Consider the following 14,929-nt stretch of genomic DNA (forward strand, 5'->3'; position numbering starts at 1 on the left):
GCTGACACCTTTCCAGTTCCTTCTCACCAGCGCATGGCCTGAGTCAAAATCCTGTGTCTACAGATTTCTCCAGCTTTTGATAGACCCTGTAAATAGATTTGTAAATAGTTTGTTATGCTTCTTGGCCTATTACTATAATTAGAGTTTTATCGTATAGTTAGTGTATCTTGTTTTTCCTCGGTTGGGGACTCCCTCCCAGTGGTCTGGGACTATGCCCAGAATCCCAGGATTCAAGAACTGCATCTCTTGCCCTCTCACTCTTTCTATGTCAGTGATGACCACCAACGCAGCTTCTACTACTTGGGTGAGATGTATATCTCAGTGAAGTGCAATATATGTTGCTTGTTTCCACAAGAACTCATGAAGCTCATGAGCTTTGCCTAAGGAAACCCCTGATGGAGAAGGCTATGAGGCCCCTCACTGATTTAGGCCAAGGGGATCCCCCCCATATATCAACTCTAAGTGACGAGCAGCACTCCTCCAAGCATGTCCTTAGAAGTGGTGTCTGCATTTCCTAAGCCTAAGGAATTTTTGTTCTGCCATCCCACCCCCAACTTTCTAGAGGTAGAGGCAGAGAGGACTAGGTCACACCATCAAAGGCCACCCTGACAGACAAGGGCTCAAAGAGGCTGGGCCTTTCTTGGGAGAAAGGTCTTTTCCTCTGTGGACCTGCAATTTCATGTCGCTAACTATCAGGCTCTGTTAGTGAAATACAATCTGAACAACTATTCCAGGCTGGTGGGCTTTAAGGACAAGCTCTGCGCAGAAGACATAGCCCAGTTCCAGTCCTTCATAGAGGAGGGCAAGTTAGTGCAGTAGAGGCAGCAGATAAGGCATCCAGAGGGCTGGCCACTGGTATATTCATGAGGAGGGATTCTAGGTTACAATTGTCAAGTTTCCCTAGAGAGGTCCAGAACTCCACTCAGGGCCTTCCCTTGATGAGTCAAATCTCTTAAACAAGAAAACAGACGAGTCCCTACACTTGTTACAGAACTTGAGATCGACCTTATGCTCCCTGGGGTTCTACATTCCAGCCCCACAGAGGAAACACCAGAGACAAACCTGTAAACCTCTTCCTCACGCGTTCTACTGCCAGCATCCGCCGAGCCTCTGCGGAGACCGCAGAGGGTTCAGAGGCCTTGGCCCCCTCTATCACCATGCCCAGTCACCTGCAAAGGGCTACTTTTGATGTCTCAGTCAAGACCCTCCTTGCACCATTGATGCCACCCATTTCTTCCCCCATTATTTTCAGGGCCATCTTATGCTGTTCACCGCAATTGAGAATTGATCACGACAGACAACTGGATCTCAGAAATTATCCATCAAGGATACTCCATGGAGTTCCTCTCCCTCCATCCCTCACAAGTCCCCTTCAGGAACCACTCTCGTGAAGTGATTCTTCAACAAGAGGCAAACCCTCCAGCAACAAGGGTCAATAGAGCACTGTCTCATCTCAGTATAAAGGGAGAGGGTTCTATCCCCCTATTTCCTAGTCCCCAAAAGGGAGGAGAGTGGAGACCCGTTCTAGACCTTCAGCAACTCAACATCTTCATTCAAAAATTGGAATTCCGGATGGTTATATTAGCAGAGGGGATGTGGTTTGCGGCTCTCAACATGAAGGATGCATATTTTCATATAGACATTACTCCCGCCCCCAGGAGGTTTCTGTGGTTTATGCTGGGCCAAAAATATTTCCAGTTTAGCGTCTTCCCCTTTGGGTTGGCGACAGCACCCATAGCGTTCACTCCCATGACTGCAGTGCATCCTGGGAGATGTAGTTCAGCCAGAGATCATGACCCATAGGGGAGAATGGGGGCACATGGGATGTGGAACTACACCTGCCAGCAGTCACCATGGCTGCTCAGGTCGACAGAGATATTAATGTCAAACTCCTCTGAAACATTTTGACATTTCTGATTCAAACATTTTCAAAACTTGGTGCTACACACAATGTTTCAGTATTTCAGCTTTCATCCCCATTCAGGATGCAAACACATGTTAAAATATTGGAACTTGCCATGGGACGGAATATTCGGTCAGCTCTAGAACTGACAGTTGTCAGGAGTTGGGATGCAGAGGAGAGCTTTTGGGTGTGTCTGCAGTGCAGCTGGGAGTGTGCTTCCCAGCACGGGCAGACAGACGCACGCTAGCTCTGTTTGAGCAAGCAGGCTAAAATAGCAGTGTAGCAGCTCAGGGCAGCACACACCCTACTGCAGGGTAGACACACCTTTTGCGGATGTCTATACTGCAGTTAGATACCTTCAGCTGGCCCATACCTGCTGACTTGGGCTCACACAGCTCAGGCTAAGGGGCTGTTTCACTGCAGTAGAGATATTCACGATCCTGCTGCAGCCCAAGCTCTGGAACCCTCCCACCTCACAGGGTCCTAGAGCCCAGGATCCAGCCTGAGCTGGAACATCTACACCACAAAGAAACAACCCCTTAGTTCGAGCTCTACAAGCCCAAGACCTGATGTCTAATTGCAGTCTAGACATACACTTAGGGATTCTGCTTCTGCTGGGTCTCAACAGGTGCTGGGAACACCACTTGCCTCTCCCAGACAGCCTGGTGAGTGCAGCTCAATGGAGATCCAAAGGGAGGCCATCCCTTTGGTGTATGCAGCCGACCTTCTGCGTGAGCCAATCCAGATTCGCTAGCCCGGCTGCAGCGCCTCCTCACCACTGCTGTTTGTGCAGAGAAGATTTATGGCACCGCGTTATGTTCTGGGAAAGGATGGCTCATTATAGGCTGCTCATATTTCTCCCCGTACAGTTCATTGCTAGCACAATAACCATCTCTCTCCTGCTGTCTGGCTGCTGTTGAAGCCCTACACTGCTATCAGTAGTGCCTATCTCCAGCTGCCATCCTTCCTTGTCATCTGTGCTTAAGTTTGAAGCAAAAGAAAATGGCCTGCTTTCTAAACAGCGAAGAGACTCGTTAGCGAGCCTGTGTTTCAGTCTCCGGCTCCTCTGCCTCTTTCAGCCCATTAGAGAGTATCACTAAAACTCGTCAGTCTCCCTTGCAGTGCAGCCTCCCATTGGTCCCTCATTTCAGTCCTTCTGTGACTACAAAAGCCACTCTTGTTTTAACAACCCTGGCATTTTTACAGCAGCACCCAGCCAGCACCTGAGCACCCTGCAGAAGATGGATTTGCCCTTTCAGCACCCCTCTGAGCTAGATAAATGTTACTACCCATTCTACGGATGGGGACACTGTGGCACGGAGAGGGAATTGAGTAACCCAGGCTCACTCCACACGTCCATGGTAGAGCTGAGAACAGGGTCCAGGTCTCCTGAATGCCAGTCCCATGCTGTAATCACACGCCCTGTCTAGTGCCAATCACTGTCCAGATGCTATTGCTACAATATCCTCAGGCTGGGCCAAGCTGTTAGAATCTCAGTTTAACTCTCAGGATGCATTCTGCCCCCTCCGGTGTTTCTCCCGAGCTAGCTCTGGTTTTGTTGTGCGTTTTCCCTTTAATCTAAATGCCTAATGATCCACTGATCTGTTAATTCTGAGTCCTGCAGCTCTGTGAAAGACCGGGGGCCCTCTGCTCTGGAGGGCCTCAGGACTTAACTGGCAGGGCTGAGGTGCCCTGGAAATGCTGTATGTAAATCCAGGACTGGAGTATCAGGGGGTTGGAGCACTGTGACAGAGCTGCATTTGTGAGGCCCATTGGGCTGGAACAGCAGGGGGGCTGCAGGTCAGGATTGAGGCGCATCAGCCAGCTGTGTGCGTGAGGCCCTCTGGGTTGAAATAAAGTGGGGGACTGAGGGTCAGGCCTGGGATTCTTTGGCCGAGCTGCCTGTGTGCTGAGGTGGGGAGCTGGACTAGAACAGCAGGGGGTGCTTACGCTGCATTGGCAGAGCTGGTTGCACAGAGCCTATGCAAGCTGCGCTTGGCCTCCTGCTGGGGAAATGAGCAGTGTCTGCCCACACGATACCTGACTCAAGGTGATGCTCCAGGGGCTTGCTTTTCTGGGCAGTAAATTCACGCTGTTTTTTTCTGAGGTGAATCTGGGTGATTGGTGCAAGCTGTTGTGGCTCAGGATGCTGCTGCATAGGTTGATAATACAGAATTCTTCAGCCCTCCAGATTCAAGGGCACTCGCTTTGCAAGAAACCTGTCTCCTGTGCAAATGAAAGCCAGGCTCAAGAGCTGTCAGCATGTGAGTTTGCCCTGCCATGAGGCTGTGCAGAATCAGATAAGTCATTCCTTTTTTCCTGGTGCAGAATCTGATCCCATTCATTTATAGCCAGGGCACCGCATAGCAAAGAACAGAGGCTTTCAGAAAATCATTAGCACTTATTGTTGAATCGGTTGTGGAGCTGGTTCCCAGAAGAGGCAATTGTGGATTGCTCCATGTTTATCAGCGTGAGCAAGGCCAAATGTTCCCTGACTGTAATGAATCTTTAGAAGGGTTTTATCAAAGCGAGCAGGAGAGTGAGTGCTGTGTCAATTAGGAAATAGTTTGGCATTCTGACGGCTGATAGCATGACAAAGGAATTTCAGTTGTGTTTCAAGCCAGCATTAAAAGATCTACAGAGAACCCCTCAAAATCTGTACCGTTAATTGAGAATGAAGTACTCTCTCTGTAAGTGGATGTGCCACCGCGCCTGCTCTTTGATGCCACCCGGATTGGGGAAGTATCAATGCTTATGACCACAGCCTGTGCAAACCCAGATTTCATTGTATGCCTTTGATTTGTTTCTGTAACTAGAGTGGTGTGTAAGGCACAGCCTGCGAGCAGAAGACACTGAGCTGAGACTTTCAGCTGGCAATAGAAAAAGTACTGAGAAACTAAGGGCATGTTTCCTGCAATGTGTGATAACTGAACGTATACTGCAGGGAGTAAACAGCACCGGCTGGAGGTGGGTGTGTGGAGATTGGCTAGATAGTTCTGTATTTCAGTGACATTATTGTACCAGTACTCAAAGTCTATTTGCCTTTCAGTATGTTTGTATAACTTTCATTAATGCTAATAGAGCAGTGGTTTTCAGTCGGTGGTCCGTAGGCCCCTAGGGATCTGCAGACTATGTCTAAGATTTCCAAAGAGGCCCACACCTGCATTCAAAAAAATGTTGGGGCTCCACAAATGAAAAAAGGTCGAAAACCCTCTGTAATAGAGAATAAACCCTTTAACGAATTCAAACTGCTTACCATGCTTAGATTTGGTTTCCACTGCTTTAGGGCATCCTAGGCTCCACTTCCATTATCTGGAACCAGCTCCCCATTTCTGTTAAAGGGAGCATGTTTACTGCAGTAAGTCTGAACACTGTAACACATTTGGGGGGGGGCGTGCCCCAGGATTGAGAGTTCCCCACCCAAACATCCCAGCTGGGATGATTACACAATACCATAGCACTCATCAGCTACCCAGAACCCTTCTTGGATACATCTTGAAGCACTTTACATAGGGAGGGGCAGCCTCCTTATCTGCCTTTTACAGATGGGGAAACTGAGGCATGGAGACTTAAGTGACTGCCCAAGGTCACACAGCGAGTCTGAAGCAGAGCTGTGACCTAGCTCTCTTCAGTCCCAGTCCCGTACCCTGTCCACACCAAGAAGAAACCATTTACAGGCTTCAAGAAAAATGTAAAAACAGCCCTTATGCTATAGACCAGCAGTTTGGAGCAATGCTTGACTCCATTCTTAAGTGGCCACGCTTTCGCTCTCTTTTTAATTATTGCATTTGTTCCAACTATAATTAGACTTATTTCTCTCTAGCACAACTTCATAAATCTCTTCTGATTTCACCTCCAAGCTATTCCTCCCTTCTCTGCATTAGGTCAATGAAGATGAAATAAATTCACGATGCCAGCACACCACCTAGCTCCTGCCTGTGTCCCGTTATGATGACTTACATGGGACTCAAATGATGCGTGGACTGTTATTAGTATTAGAGGGACCTTTTGCTCTGGAATCAGCTCTTGGCAGTAGATTAGTGAGGCATGTGGTTGACCCTTGTCCTGCCAGTGGGCGCAGCCTGGAGGGTGCCAAGAATATATGGTACTTTTTATGAATGCTCTGGTATGTGGTTGGAAGGGCCAGATACCCGGGCTGATGCCTTTCTCACATCCCATGGCTTGGTGTAACAGGCAGAAGAGAGGCAATTCAGGTTCAGCCTGTATAACAGGGAAGGAGACACACTAACTATCGATATTTCTGTCCTCCTTTCAGGTCAGCCCTTTAAGTTGGATCCCAAGATGGCTCACAAGAAGCTGAAGCTCTCCAATGATGGGCTGCAGATGGAAAAGGACGAGAGCTCCTTGAAAAAGAGCCACACACCCGAAAGGTTCAGCGGCACTGGGTGCTACGGAGCAGCAGGCAACATATTCATCGACAGCGGGTGCCATTACTGGGAAGTGATGGTGGGATCCTCAACCTGGTAAGGAGATCTGTCAGGAAGTGCTCCATTCTCTTCCCCCTTTGTCCCTGCCCTGAAACTGACTGTGAGACAGTGTAATGAAAGGACAGTCCCTTTATAGGGCTGTGTCACGGACAGAGGAGTGGCTGGTGCTTTCCCTACCATCTTTCTCACTGATCAGGGAGTTGTAGCTGCCGACTAATGCCAACTGCGAAATGACTCTCTGCAGTAACCCTGTACAGATGATCGGTCACAGCCCCTCCTAAAGGCTCTCAGGTCAAATCTGCTCAGGTGCCATAGTGCAGTGTAGAAACGGCTGGTGCTGCGAAGTCCCGTCGGAACATAAACCCACGCTCGGTGTGTTCTGCCGGACATCAGCCCTAGTCACAGAGGTCCTCCCATAAGATCTCCGCTGGCCATTTCACAGAAGATGCACAAGGCTGGACTCCAGCTTGCTGGTCCATAGCCCTGCAGGCTCCTCAGGGCTCATGGGCTAAGGCTCATGTGTCTTAATGGAGTCTTTGGCTCTGCCTCAGCTCTGAAGGGTAAGAAGTTGCTGCTGGGTCAGCCCTAGACACACGACCACAGCAGGAGTGTTACCTGAGGCCGGAGTGTTTACTCAGGGCGACAGGGACCTGCTGCTGCTTGCATGGCTGGCAGGTTCCCCTTTCATGAGTTCCATAACAAGACCTGCGTTTTCCTTAATTTGGCCCCTGGAGGATTAATGTCTCATTCCTCTCATCTTGGCAGCCCCGTGTAATGGCAGGCCGAGCCCTGCCATCTGTAAAGCTTGTCTCTGTTTCAAGGGGCCCTCAGAAAGTTTTGCTGGCTCCAGCATGTGTGTCATTTCCTCGCATGCTGTGTAAATTCACAGATTTGTACCCCAGCCTGGACCCTCCCTGGCACTCCATCATGGAAACGTTCTGCTAGTGCATAAACGATAGGGCCCTGTTCAAGGGACCTCGGGACACTCCGCAGCAATAGATCACGTTCCCCATGTCTAGTGCCCCAGCCTCTCCTTCTGAACAAGTCTCAGGAGTGCCACAGCTTAACGTCACAGGTGCTGCATGTAACAGACAATGCAGCACTGGGAATTTCAGGCCAGGAGAGAAAAGTTTCGTTACTAGGTGGCAGCAATGGTGAAATTCAGGGTAATAACATCCCTGGGGACGTTAGAATAACATAGACTGGAGTGCCTACCCTGGACAGCAGCAGCCTGGACAGCAGAGGTTGGTTTGCTATTCCGCAGGCTGTTTCTGTCTCCACAGTCTCCTCTGGGGCCTTTCATTTCTGTAACAGACACTGTTACAAAATTAAAATCTGGAAGGTCAGCGGGGAGTGGAGGGGGAGAAATGAACGTGTGGTGCCCGCAAGACCAGAGCTGTTTCCCAGGGAGATCTGAGAAGAGCTCGGGAGTCAGTTACAATCAGTTACAGTTGCATGTCTGGGGTAGCTCAGAGGAGCTCCTCCTGTGGCCCATGCTGGAGAGACACACAGTGGTCCCAGCACAAGGGGGTTATGAGCAATGGGGTGCAAGCATGATAGCCACCCACTTGGCTGGTGCCCCAGGGATCGAACCAGGGACCTACAGAGCTAACAGCCTGAGCTAGAGAGCCCAGGCTCCCGAGGAGGGGGATTGGAACAATTCATCTCCTCTGCAGATAGGCCGTGGGGGGACCTGTCACACACACTCACTAGCAGGCTACATAAGTGGCAAGTGCGATGCCACAGCTAATGTACTCTGGAATAGCACAATCCAGCGGGGGAAATGTGTAATCAGAACAAAGTCTCCTGGCACCGTCCATCACAGAACTCCGAACACTTCCCTATGGTGGCTGGGTATCATTAATCCCCATTGCAGGGCCGGGGCTCAGAGAGGGGAAGTGGCTTGCCGGCGGTCACCGTGCTGAATTGGGAGGACACCCCAGGAGTTCTCAATCCTAGTGCTCTTCTGGCTTGGTGGAAGCCACCGTGCCCCTGCCTGGGATCTCTGGGTCCAGGAGGGCAGCCAGACTGAGGAACCGCCAGTAGAGAAGTGTGGCAGAGGGCAGCAACATCACTGATGGGGAAGCACCATCAGAAGGGGCAGGTGCCGGATGATGCTGCCAGCGAAGAGGAAATAAGAAGTGAGGGGAGTAGGTAGCGCAGGAGGGGAGTCTAATGCTGCTGAAGGGGGTCAGGGAGCCAAAGGCGCAGGAAGGAGGGCTGGAGGAAATCAATGTGATGGGAAGTGTAGGGCTGACCAGGATACTTGGCAGAAGGGCACCAAGGTCTGTGGTAGGGACTGGACTGACTAGGGGAGCAAAGATGGAAGGCGTGGGCAGGAATCTGTCTCTGCTGCTGCCCTATGTAGGATGGACAGAGTGACATGTGCTGTGCCATGCTGCAGGCAGAGGGTTAGTAAGGAGTCATGCACACCTTGACTTTAGCCCTTCAGGATCCCCTTCCCCCAAAGGTGCTGCCAGTGCTGGCAAGCCAGTACTGAAGGGGTTAACAATTGGAGAGCACTCCCAGGCACGGGTTATCTTTATGGCTACCAGATATGGTAGCCATAAAGATATGGTTGCCCAGGAGAACATGCAGCTGTCTGTATCACTGCCCCTGGGCGGGCAAAGGGGGCTGACACTGTTCTCTAGGCCAGTGAATCTGGGCAGGACTCAGTGGCGCAGGCAGTGAAGAACTAGTTGTCGTTCACTCTCCATCAATGTGCTACAGGGATGCTTCTGCATTGCATTGTTTTGGGACAAGCCTCATTCATTGTGACTAGCTTCAAGCCTCAGGGAGCAGGATAAAACATCTTCATTGTGTCAGTGAAAATGCAAAGGTCCATGTGTTTCCTATCGGTCTGCCCTGGGACAGGCTGAAGGCGCCATGCAGTTGTTGGAACAGTTGGAGTAATGGCAGATAGGGAGCTTCAATACATCAGTTCCAAATGTGATCTCTGCTGCATGCCTTTACTGAAATAGCTTAGGGGGAGAGGGGAGGTTGGCTTTCCCCAGAGAGTGTCTGACAAAATGCTGTAACCCCAAGCCGGGCTCCCCTGCAGAGTCCCACTGGCTGCAGGAGAGTCCAGGCTGGGTTGACACGGGAGAGGGTGACTTTAGTTAGCTGCCCTGGTGGAACTGCAGAAGCCTGGGAACTGGGTTCAATGCAGGAATCCGTGAGCACCCTCTTGTGCGAAATCAGCAGCTGCTCTGCCGAGTCACAGTGGCTGCAGCAGGATGAGTGAGATCAGGATCCAGCTTTCCGTCTGCTCCCTGGTTCAAGGTTGGATGGTCGGCCTCAAGGCCAAGCTCGGAAAGTGGAATTCACTGTGGAAGGCTGTAATTGCCTGCGATGATTATTTTATGTGATGCTTAAATGTATGCACCCCAGTAAAAGGGTGTTTGCTTTTCTTGGTTCCCTGGGATCTGCAGCTGGTGAGCTGGTGCTGAGAGCAGGAAGATGTTTGCTGCTCTGAGTGTGCAGTGAGCTGTCATCCCAGCATTCAGAAGCACGGCTTGGTTTATTGTGGGATTGGAGTGAATATCCCCTCAACCCTGGGCTGAGGTGGCCAGCTGCACCGAGGCGCTGGTCCTGCTCCCCGTGAAGTCAGTAGCAACTCTCACTGAGTTGTGCAGGGCCAGGAGCAGGCTGGAGGGAGCTGGAGGCTGAGTGGGAGTGTGGTGTGTTCATGCCTGGGTTGGCACTTGAACAGATTATCCGTTGCCCTGCAGCCTGTGGAGTCATTTATGTCTGTGCATGGTGAGTTTAAAACGCTGCTATTATGATGAAGTGGTGTCTCACACTCACTGGCCCTGGCCAGAAATGGCTGCAGGGTCAGGGACAATTGGCGCATGGGCTTGGAGTTGAAGCGAGGGGAGTTTGTCTCCGAGGACCTTTCAAATGCAGTCCATGAGAATGAGACCATGTCAAGAAATATCAAACAGACTCAGCAGATTCTTCATTCCCCCTTGCCAGCTGCTCTGAGCTCATTGCAGAGCAATGGCTCCTTCCGGGCAGCTTCTCCCCGCTGCGCTGAAGCATTGGGTGTGCAGGGACAGAGACTGCTGCTGCTCCTCACCTCCCAGCGACATGCTTCGCCTTGTCTCCTTTCCTGGGGTGCCTTCACACCCAAAGACAACTTGTACTCAGCCTTTGAGACACTCCCTTTCTGAGCACAGTCTGTGTGACCGAGCTGTGCCTTGGCCAGAGCCACGAGGGAATTGACACAGCGTCCCTGGGGTGGCCAAGCTACTGCCACTGGGGTGGCCCTAGCTCACCCGTTGCTACTTAGCAGCTGCTGTGAATGGTAGCATGTCTGCTGGCTGGGGAGCTGAACATGGAGTCGCAGCCCTGTCCATCCAGCTGGGTGGCATGTGGAGATATCCTGCCTAACCCTAGCAGTGTTGAGGGAAGACCTCTGCCTCGCTCACCTGTCACCCAGTAGACAGGATTCAGCCTCAATTAACATCCACCTACAAAAGGATCACTCAGCCCCTGTGATCATAGAGACAGGATGGGAAGGAACTTCCTTGGGTCAACGAGTCCAGTCCCCTGCTGTCACAGAGTTAGTTAAGGATAGTAAACCCTTCCTAATCAATAGCTTCACCATTGACCTGATTCTTCCCATGGCACCAACAGTCTAACCTACCCAGTGAGTTCAGCATCTGATCAGAAGAAGCCATCTGACCAGCATCAGAACGAACTTGGAAAATATGCAAGGCAGCATTGCCCCATTCTCCCAGCTCTTTCCAGTCTCCGTTGGGAGAAGCAGAGCCTGTCATGGCCCTAGCACAGTGTAGGAGGGGGAGACGCAGAGCAGTATAGAGGGGGGCTTGGCAATTTGATTTGTAAGTTGTTTCCAGGAAACTGAATTTTATTAGGGGCTGTGCCTTAGAAATGAATCAGTTCCAAGAGTTGGTTTGTCGATGACTGAGTCATTCAGTCCCTGTAGCTGAAGAAGTTAATTTAAAATATACAGCAGTACCACAAGCTCTGAACAGAGGTGCACATAGGTGTACACAAGAGACAGACACGTGCTGAAAGAAGGCAAAAGTATAATTGGGTTGGCTACAATCATAACTCAAAGTGAGCCTGGAGCCTTGTGTCTCATAGGCCTTGTCTACACTGCCACTTGACAGTGCTGCAGCTTTCTCGCTCAAGGGTATGAAAAACCCTCCCGAACCCTCTGAATTTCAGCGCTGTAAAGTGGCAGTATAGACAGTGCTCCAGTGCTGGGAGCCAGACTCCCCTCATGGGGGTGGGTTTTTTACAGCACTGGGAGAGCTCTCTCCCAGCGCTGGTGCCATGACTACACAGCCACGTTAAAGCGGTGCCATGGCAGCTCTTTAACGTTGCTAGTGAAGACATACCCATAGAAACTTACAGAAAAGGTGCACTGATCAAAGGCACAGCAGGGCCTGCAGCTTTCTGCAGCCTTCAATAAATACTCCATTTCTCCTCTGCTCAGCCCCTGCCCAAATACCCACTCAAACTCCATCCCCCAAGCAAACTTGTCTCTTTGTCCCATCACTTCATTGTCACAAAGGACAGGATTAGATTTGGTGCAAATGAACATTGCTGATGTGCAGGGCTTCTCAGTGTGAAGACAGCTGTGTCGAACTCCCTTCCTCCCCCCCGTCCCCCACACGCCTGAACACAGACAGCATTCCTCACCTCCATCAAGGACCTAGAGGTGCCAGCTTATGCTGGCAGAAGCAAATCAAAAAGTAATAGAAGGAAATGAAATGGCTCTTTGGTGGCCAAAACTTCAAATGGCAGGTTTGTTAATGACTGCCTGAGGGAAATGCCCGCAGTCCATGACATTCCTGCTTCAGTGCTTTCTCCGGCTGCTATTTCTTGGACAAAACTCCTAGCCTGTACAGTTCACCTGCTAGCTCCCTGGCTGGAATATAATGAGGAACCCAACAGCTCTTTGAATGCTTCAGGGTCAAGACTCTCCTGATGGGGCAAAAATAATCAGATGCTTCTCCTTTCTCTGCCCTTAGAAGATAGAGAGTTGTTGAGACAAAAGTGCCCTTTCAGGAAGGATAATACAGCCCAGCTACAAGTGTGTGCCCTGCTTTTTGGGTACTTTAACTTTTTGATTTGTGCATGAATAGCCAAGCAAGGTTCAGATCTTCCAGACATTGCTGGGACCCACCATCACATCTCTCACTAATTCCTACTCAAGCCTTTTTGAGAAATACAACTGCTCTTTCATGAATAGGCTGCCAGCTGACCTACCCTCAGAAATGAGTGTTTGGCTATTCGTGCATTCCTTCCATTCTATTCCTGTTTTTCCCCTGTCCTCCTTCCCACATTGTAGAGTAGTCCATGTAAAGGGATCAGTGTTGGGTTATATTGGAGAAAACCTAATAGTGATGTATTTAAGGCTTCAATAGTGGCAAAACCCTTAAAACCTCAAAGGACTCCCCCTTGAGGGTACTTATCTGGCCCCCATTACCACAGTAGGCAGGCACCTGACACTCCTGTAAGGTATTGCCCCTCACCGCACTCCAGTGCCAAGGGACAGTGCTGGCTGTATTACAGTCAGAGAACTGAGGTGCAGAGACCTAAGGTTTTGCCCAGGATCACACAGAGAATCTGGGGCTGAATAGGGTATTGAACCTGAGTTTTCCAAATCTTAGGCTAATGCCCTGACCACTAAACCATCTTTCCTCTGTCTTCAGAAGTCATTTTTGAAACAGATCTCAAACACAGGTGCAGTCTTACAGGGCTGTGCTAGTGCAGAGAGAAACTAGCCAGCTGTTCTGCACAAAAATGTTTCTCTTTCCAGTTTAACAACAAAAAGCAAGAACTGCATATTAGTTACATCAGGTTTATCTTTGTATGTAAAATGTATGGCTAGGAATATGAGTCATATACCTGCAGTGTGTTACAGCTGTTTGAAATAACATGGCAGGGGGTCAGCCTTTTAACATGTCACATGTATTCTAATTTAAAGGATCCAAATATACTGTCCCCATAATGCAGAGAGTTATACAAGAAGCCGTTCTAGTTGGGGACAGATCATTCTCTCTGCCTGATGAGCAGAAACAGCCCTGAGATTATTCTCCCTTTAAGAGAACAAGTGCATTTTTCTGGCACAGCTGAATGCTGCAGGCCATGTGAGGCACAGCAGGGCTGGCAAGTGAAAGGACAGGGGGTGGGGTACATAGATGTGTGGCCTTCTGTGCCATGGCTTGGCAACCACTTTTCAATCAGCAGCATTCCAGACTGTGTCAGGCTATAAGAGTGCTGCAGAATCAGATTCATTTATACCTGCTTCTTCTGCAGAGGTGTACACAGAGCATGCACTTTGGCCTCATTACCCACAATCTGAGCCATTGGCTTCATACCTGGTGGAGACACATGCACTTCTGACTCCAGGATATGCACAGGTTTCAGTGAGGCAGAACTAGATCCAGCATGCTTGGGTTTCATTGCCTTTGAATGTGTGTGTTGGGGAGCTGGCAGGGTCAAGTTGCCTGGATGACAATTCAAATATGGCCACAGCAAGGTTAATGAAATTTGAACAAAAGAGAAAAATCCATCACAGAACAACATCTTGTCAGGATGCATCCTCCCTCCTGCTCTAAGACAGTGGTTTTCAAACTTTTTTTCTGGGGACCAAGCTGAAGAAAATAGTTGATGCCTGCGACATAATGGAGCTGGGGATGAGGGGTTTGGGGTGTGGGAGGGGCTCAGGGCTGGGACAGAGGGTTGAGTGCAGGGGTGGGGCTGGGAATGAGGGATTCAGGGTGTGGGAGGGAACCCTGGGCTGGGGCAGGGGTTTGGGGTGCGGGAGGGGGTCTGGGCTCTGGGGATGAGGGGTTTCAGATGCAGGAAAGGGTTCCAGGTTTGCAGGGGGGCTCAGGGCTGAGGCAGTGGATTGGGGCACAGGGTTGCAACATGGACTTACCTCTGGCAGCTCCCAGTCAGCAGCGCAGCGGGGGTGCTAAGGCAGGCTTCCCACCTGTCCTGGCACTATGGACCATGCTGCGCCCCAGAAGTGGCCAGCAGCTGGTCCGGCTCCTAGACGGAGGTGCGCAAGCGGCTTCGCACAACTCTTGCCCACAGGCACCGCCCCCAGTTCCTATTGGCTGGTTCCCTGCCTAGAAGCCGGACCCACTGCTGGCCACTTCCGGAGCGCAGCACGGTGTCGAAACAGGTAGGAACTAGCCTGCCTTAGCTGGGCAGCGCCACCGACGGGACTTTTAACGCCCCGGTCTGCGGTGCTGACCAGAGTGACCCAGTACTGTGTCACCACCCCAACTTTGATAAATGCTGTTCTAGGACATTAAAAGGCCAAGAAAATGTCATTAAAAGGGTTCTGGTGTCAGGGTTACACTAATAAAAATCCAGGTAAAGCAGAAACAGAATCGTAGAAAAATAGGACTGAGGGACCTCAAGAGGTCATCTCGTCCCAGCCTTCTGCCCTGAGGCAGGACCCAGTCAATCCAGACCATCCTTTGCAGGTGTTTGTCTGTCCTGCCCTTAAAAACCTCCAGTGAGGGGGATTCCAGAGTCTCCCTTGGAAGCCTGTTCCAGAGCTTAATGGCCCCTCTAGTTAGAAAGT

The 14,929-nt window shown here is 50.5% G+C and overlaps 1 protein-coding gene across 3 annotated transcripts in view; it reads left to right on the plus strand.

Moving 5' to 3' along the window:
* Window positions 1–14,929, plus strand: part of LOC119861755 (probable E3 ubiquitin-protein ligase MID2) — a 312,271-nt gene that overhangs the window by 284,214 nt on the left and 13,128 nt on the right. For all 3 annotated transcript variants that reach the window (XM_038417263.2, XM_043492261.1, XM_038417264.2), the window contains one exon: window positions 6,180–6,387. In XM_038417263.2, the coding sequence (XP_038273191.1) occupies window positions 6,180–6,387 (208 nt within the window). The remainder of the gene's footprint in view (window positions 1–6,179; window positions 6,388–14,929) is intronic.

Source organism: Dermochelys coriacea, chromosome 9 (assembly GCF_009764565.3).
Source record: "Dermochelys coriacea isolate rDerCor1 chromosome 9, rDerCor1.pri.v4, whole genome shotgun sequence".
NCBI lineage: Eukaryota > Metazoa > Chordata > Testudines > Dermochelyidae > Dermochelys > Dermochelys coriacea.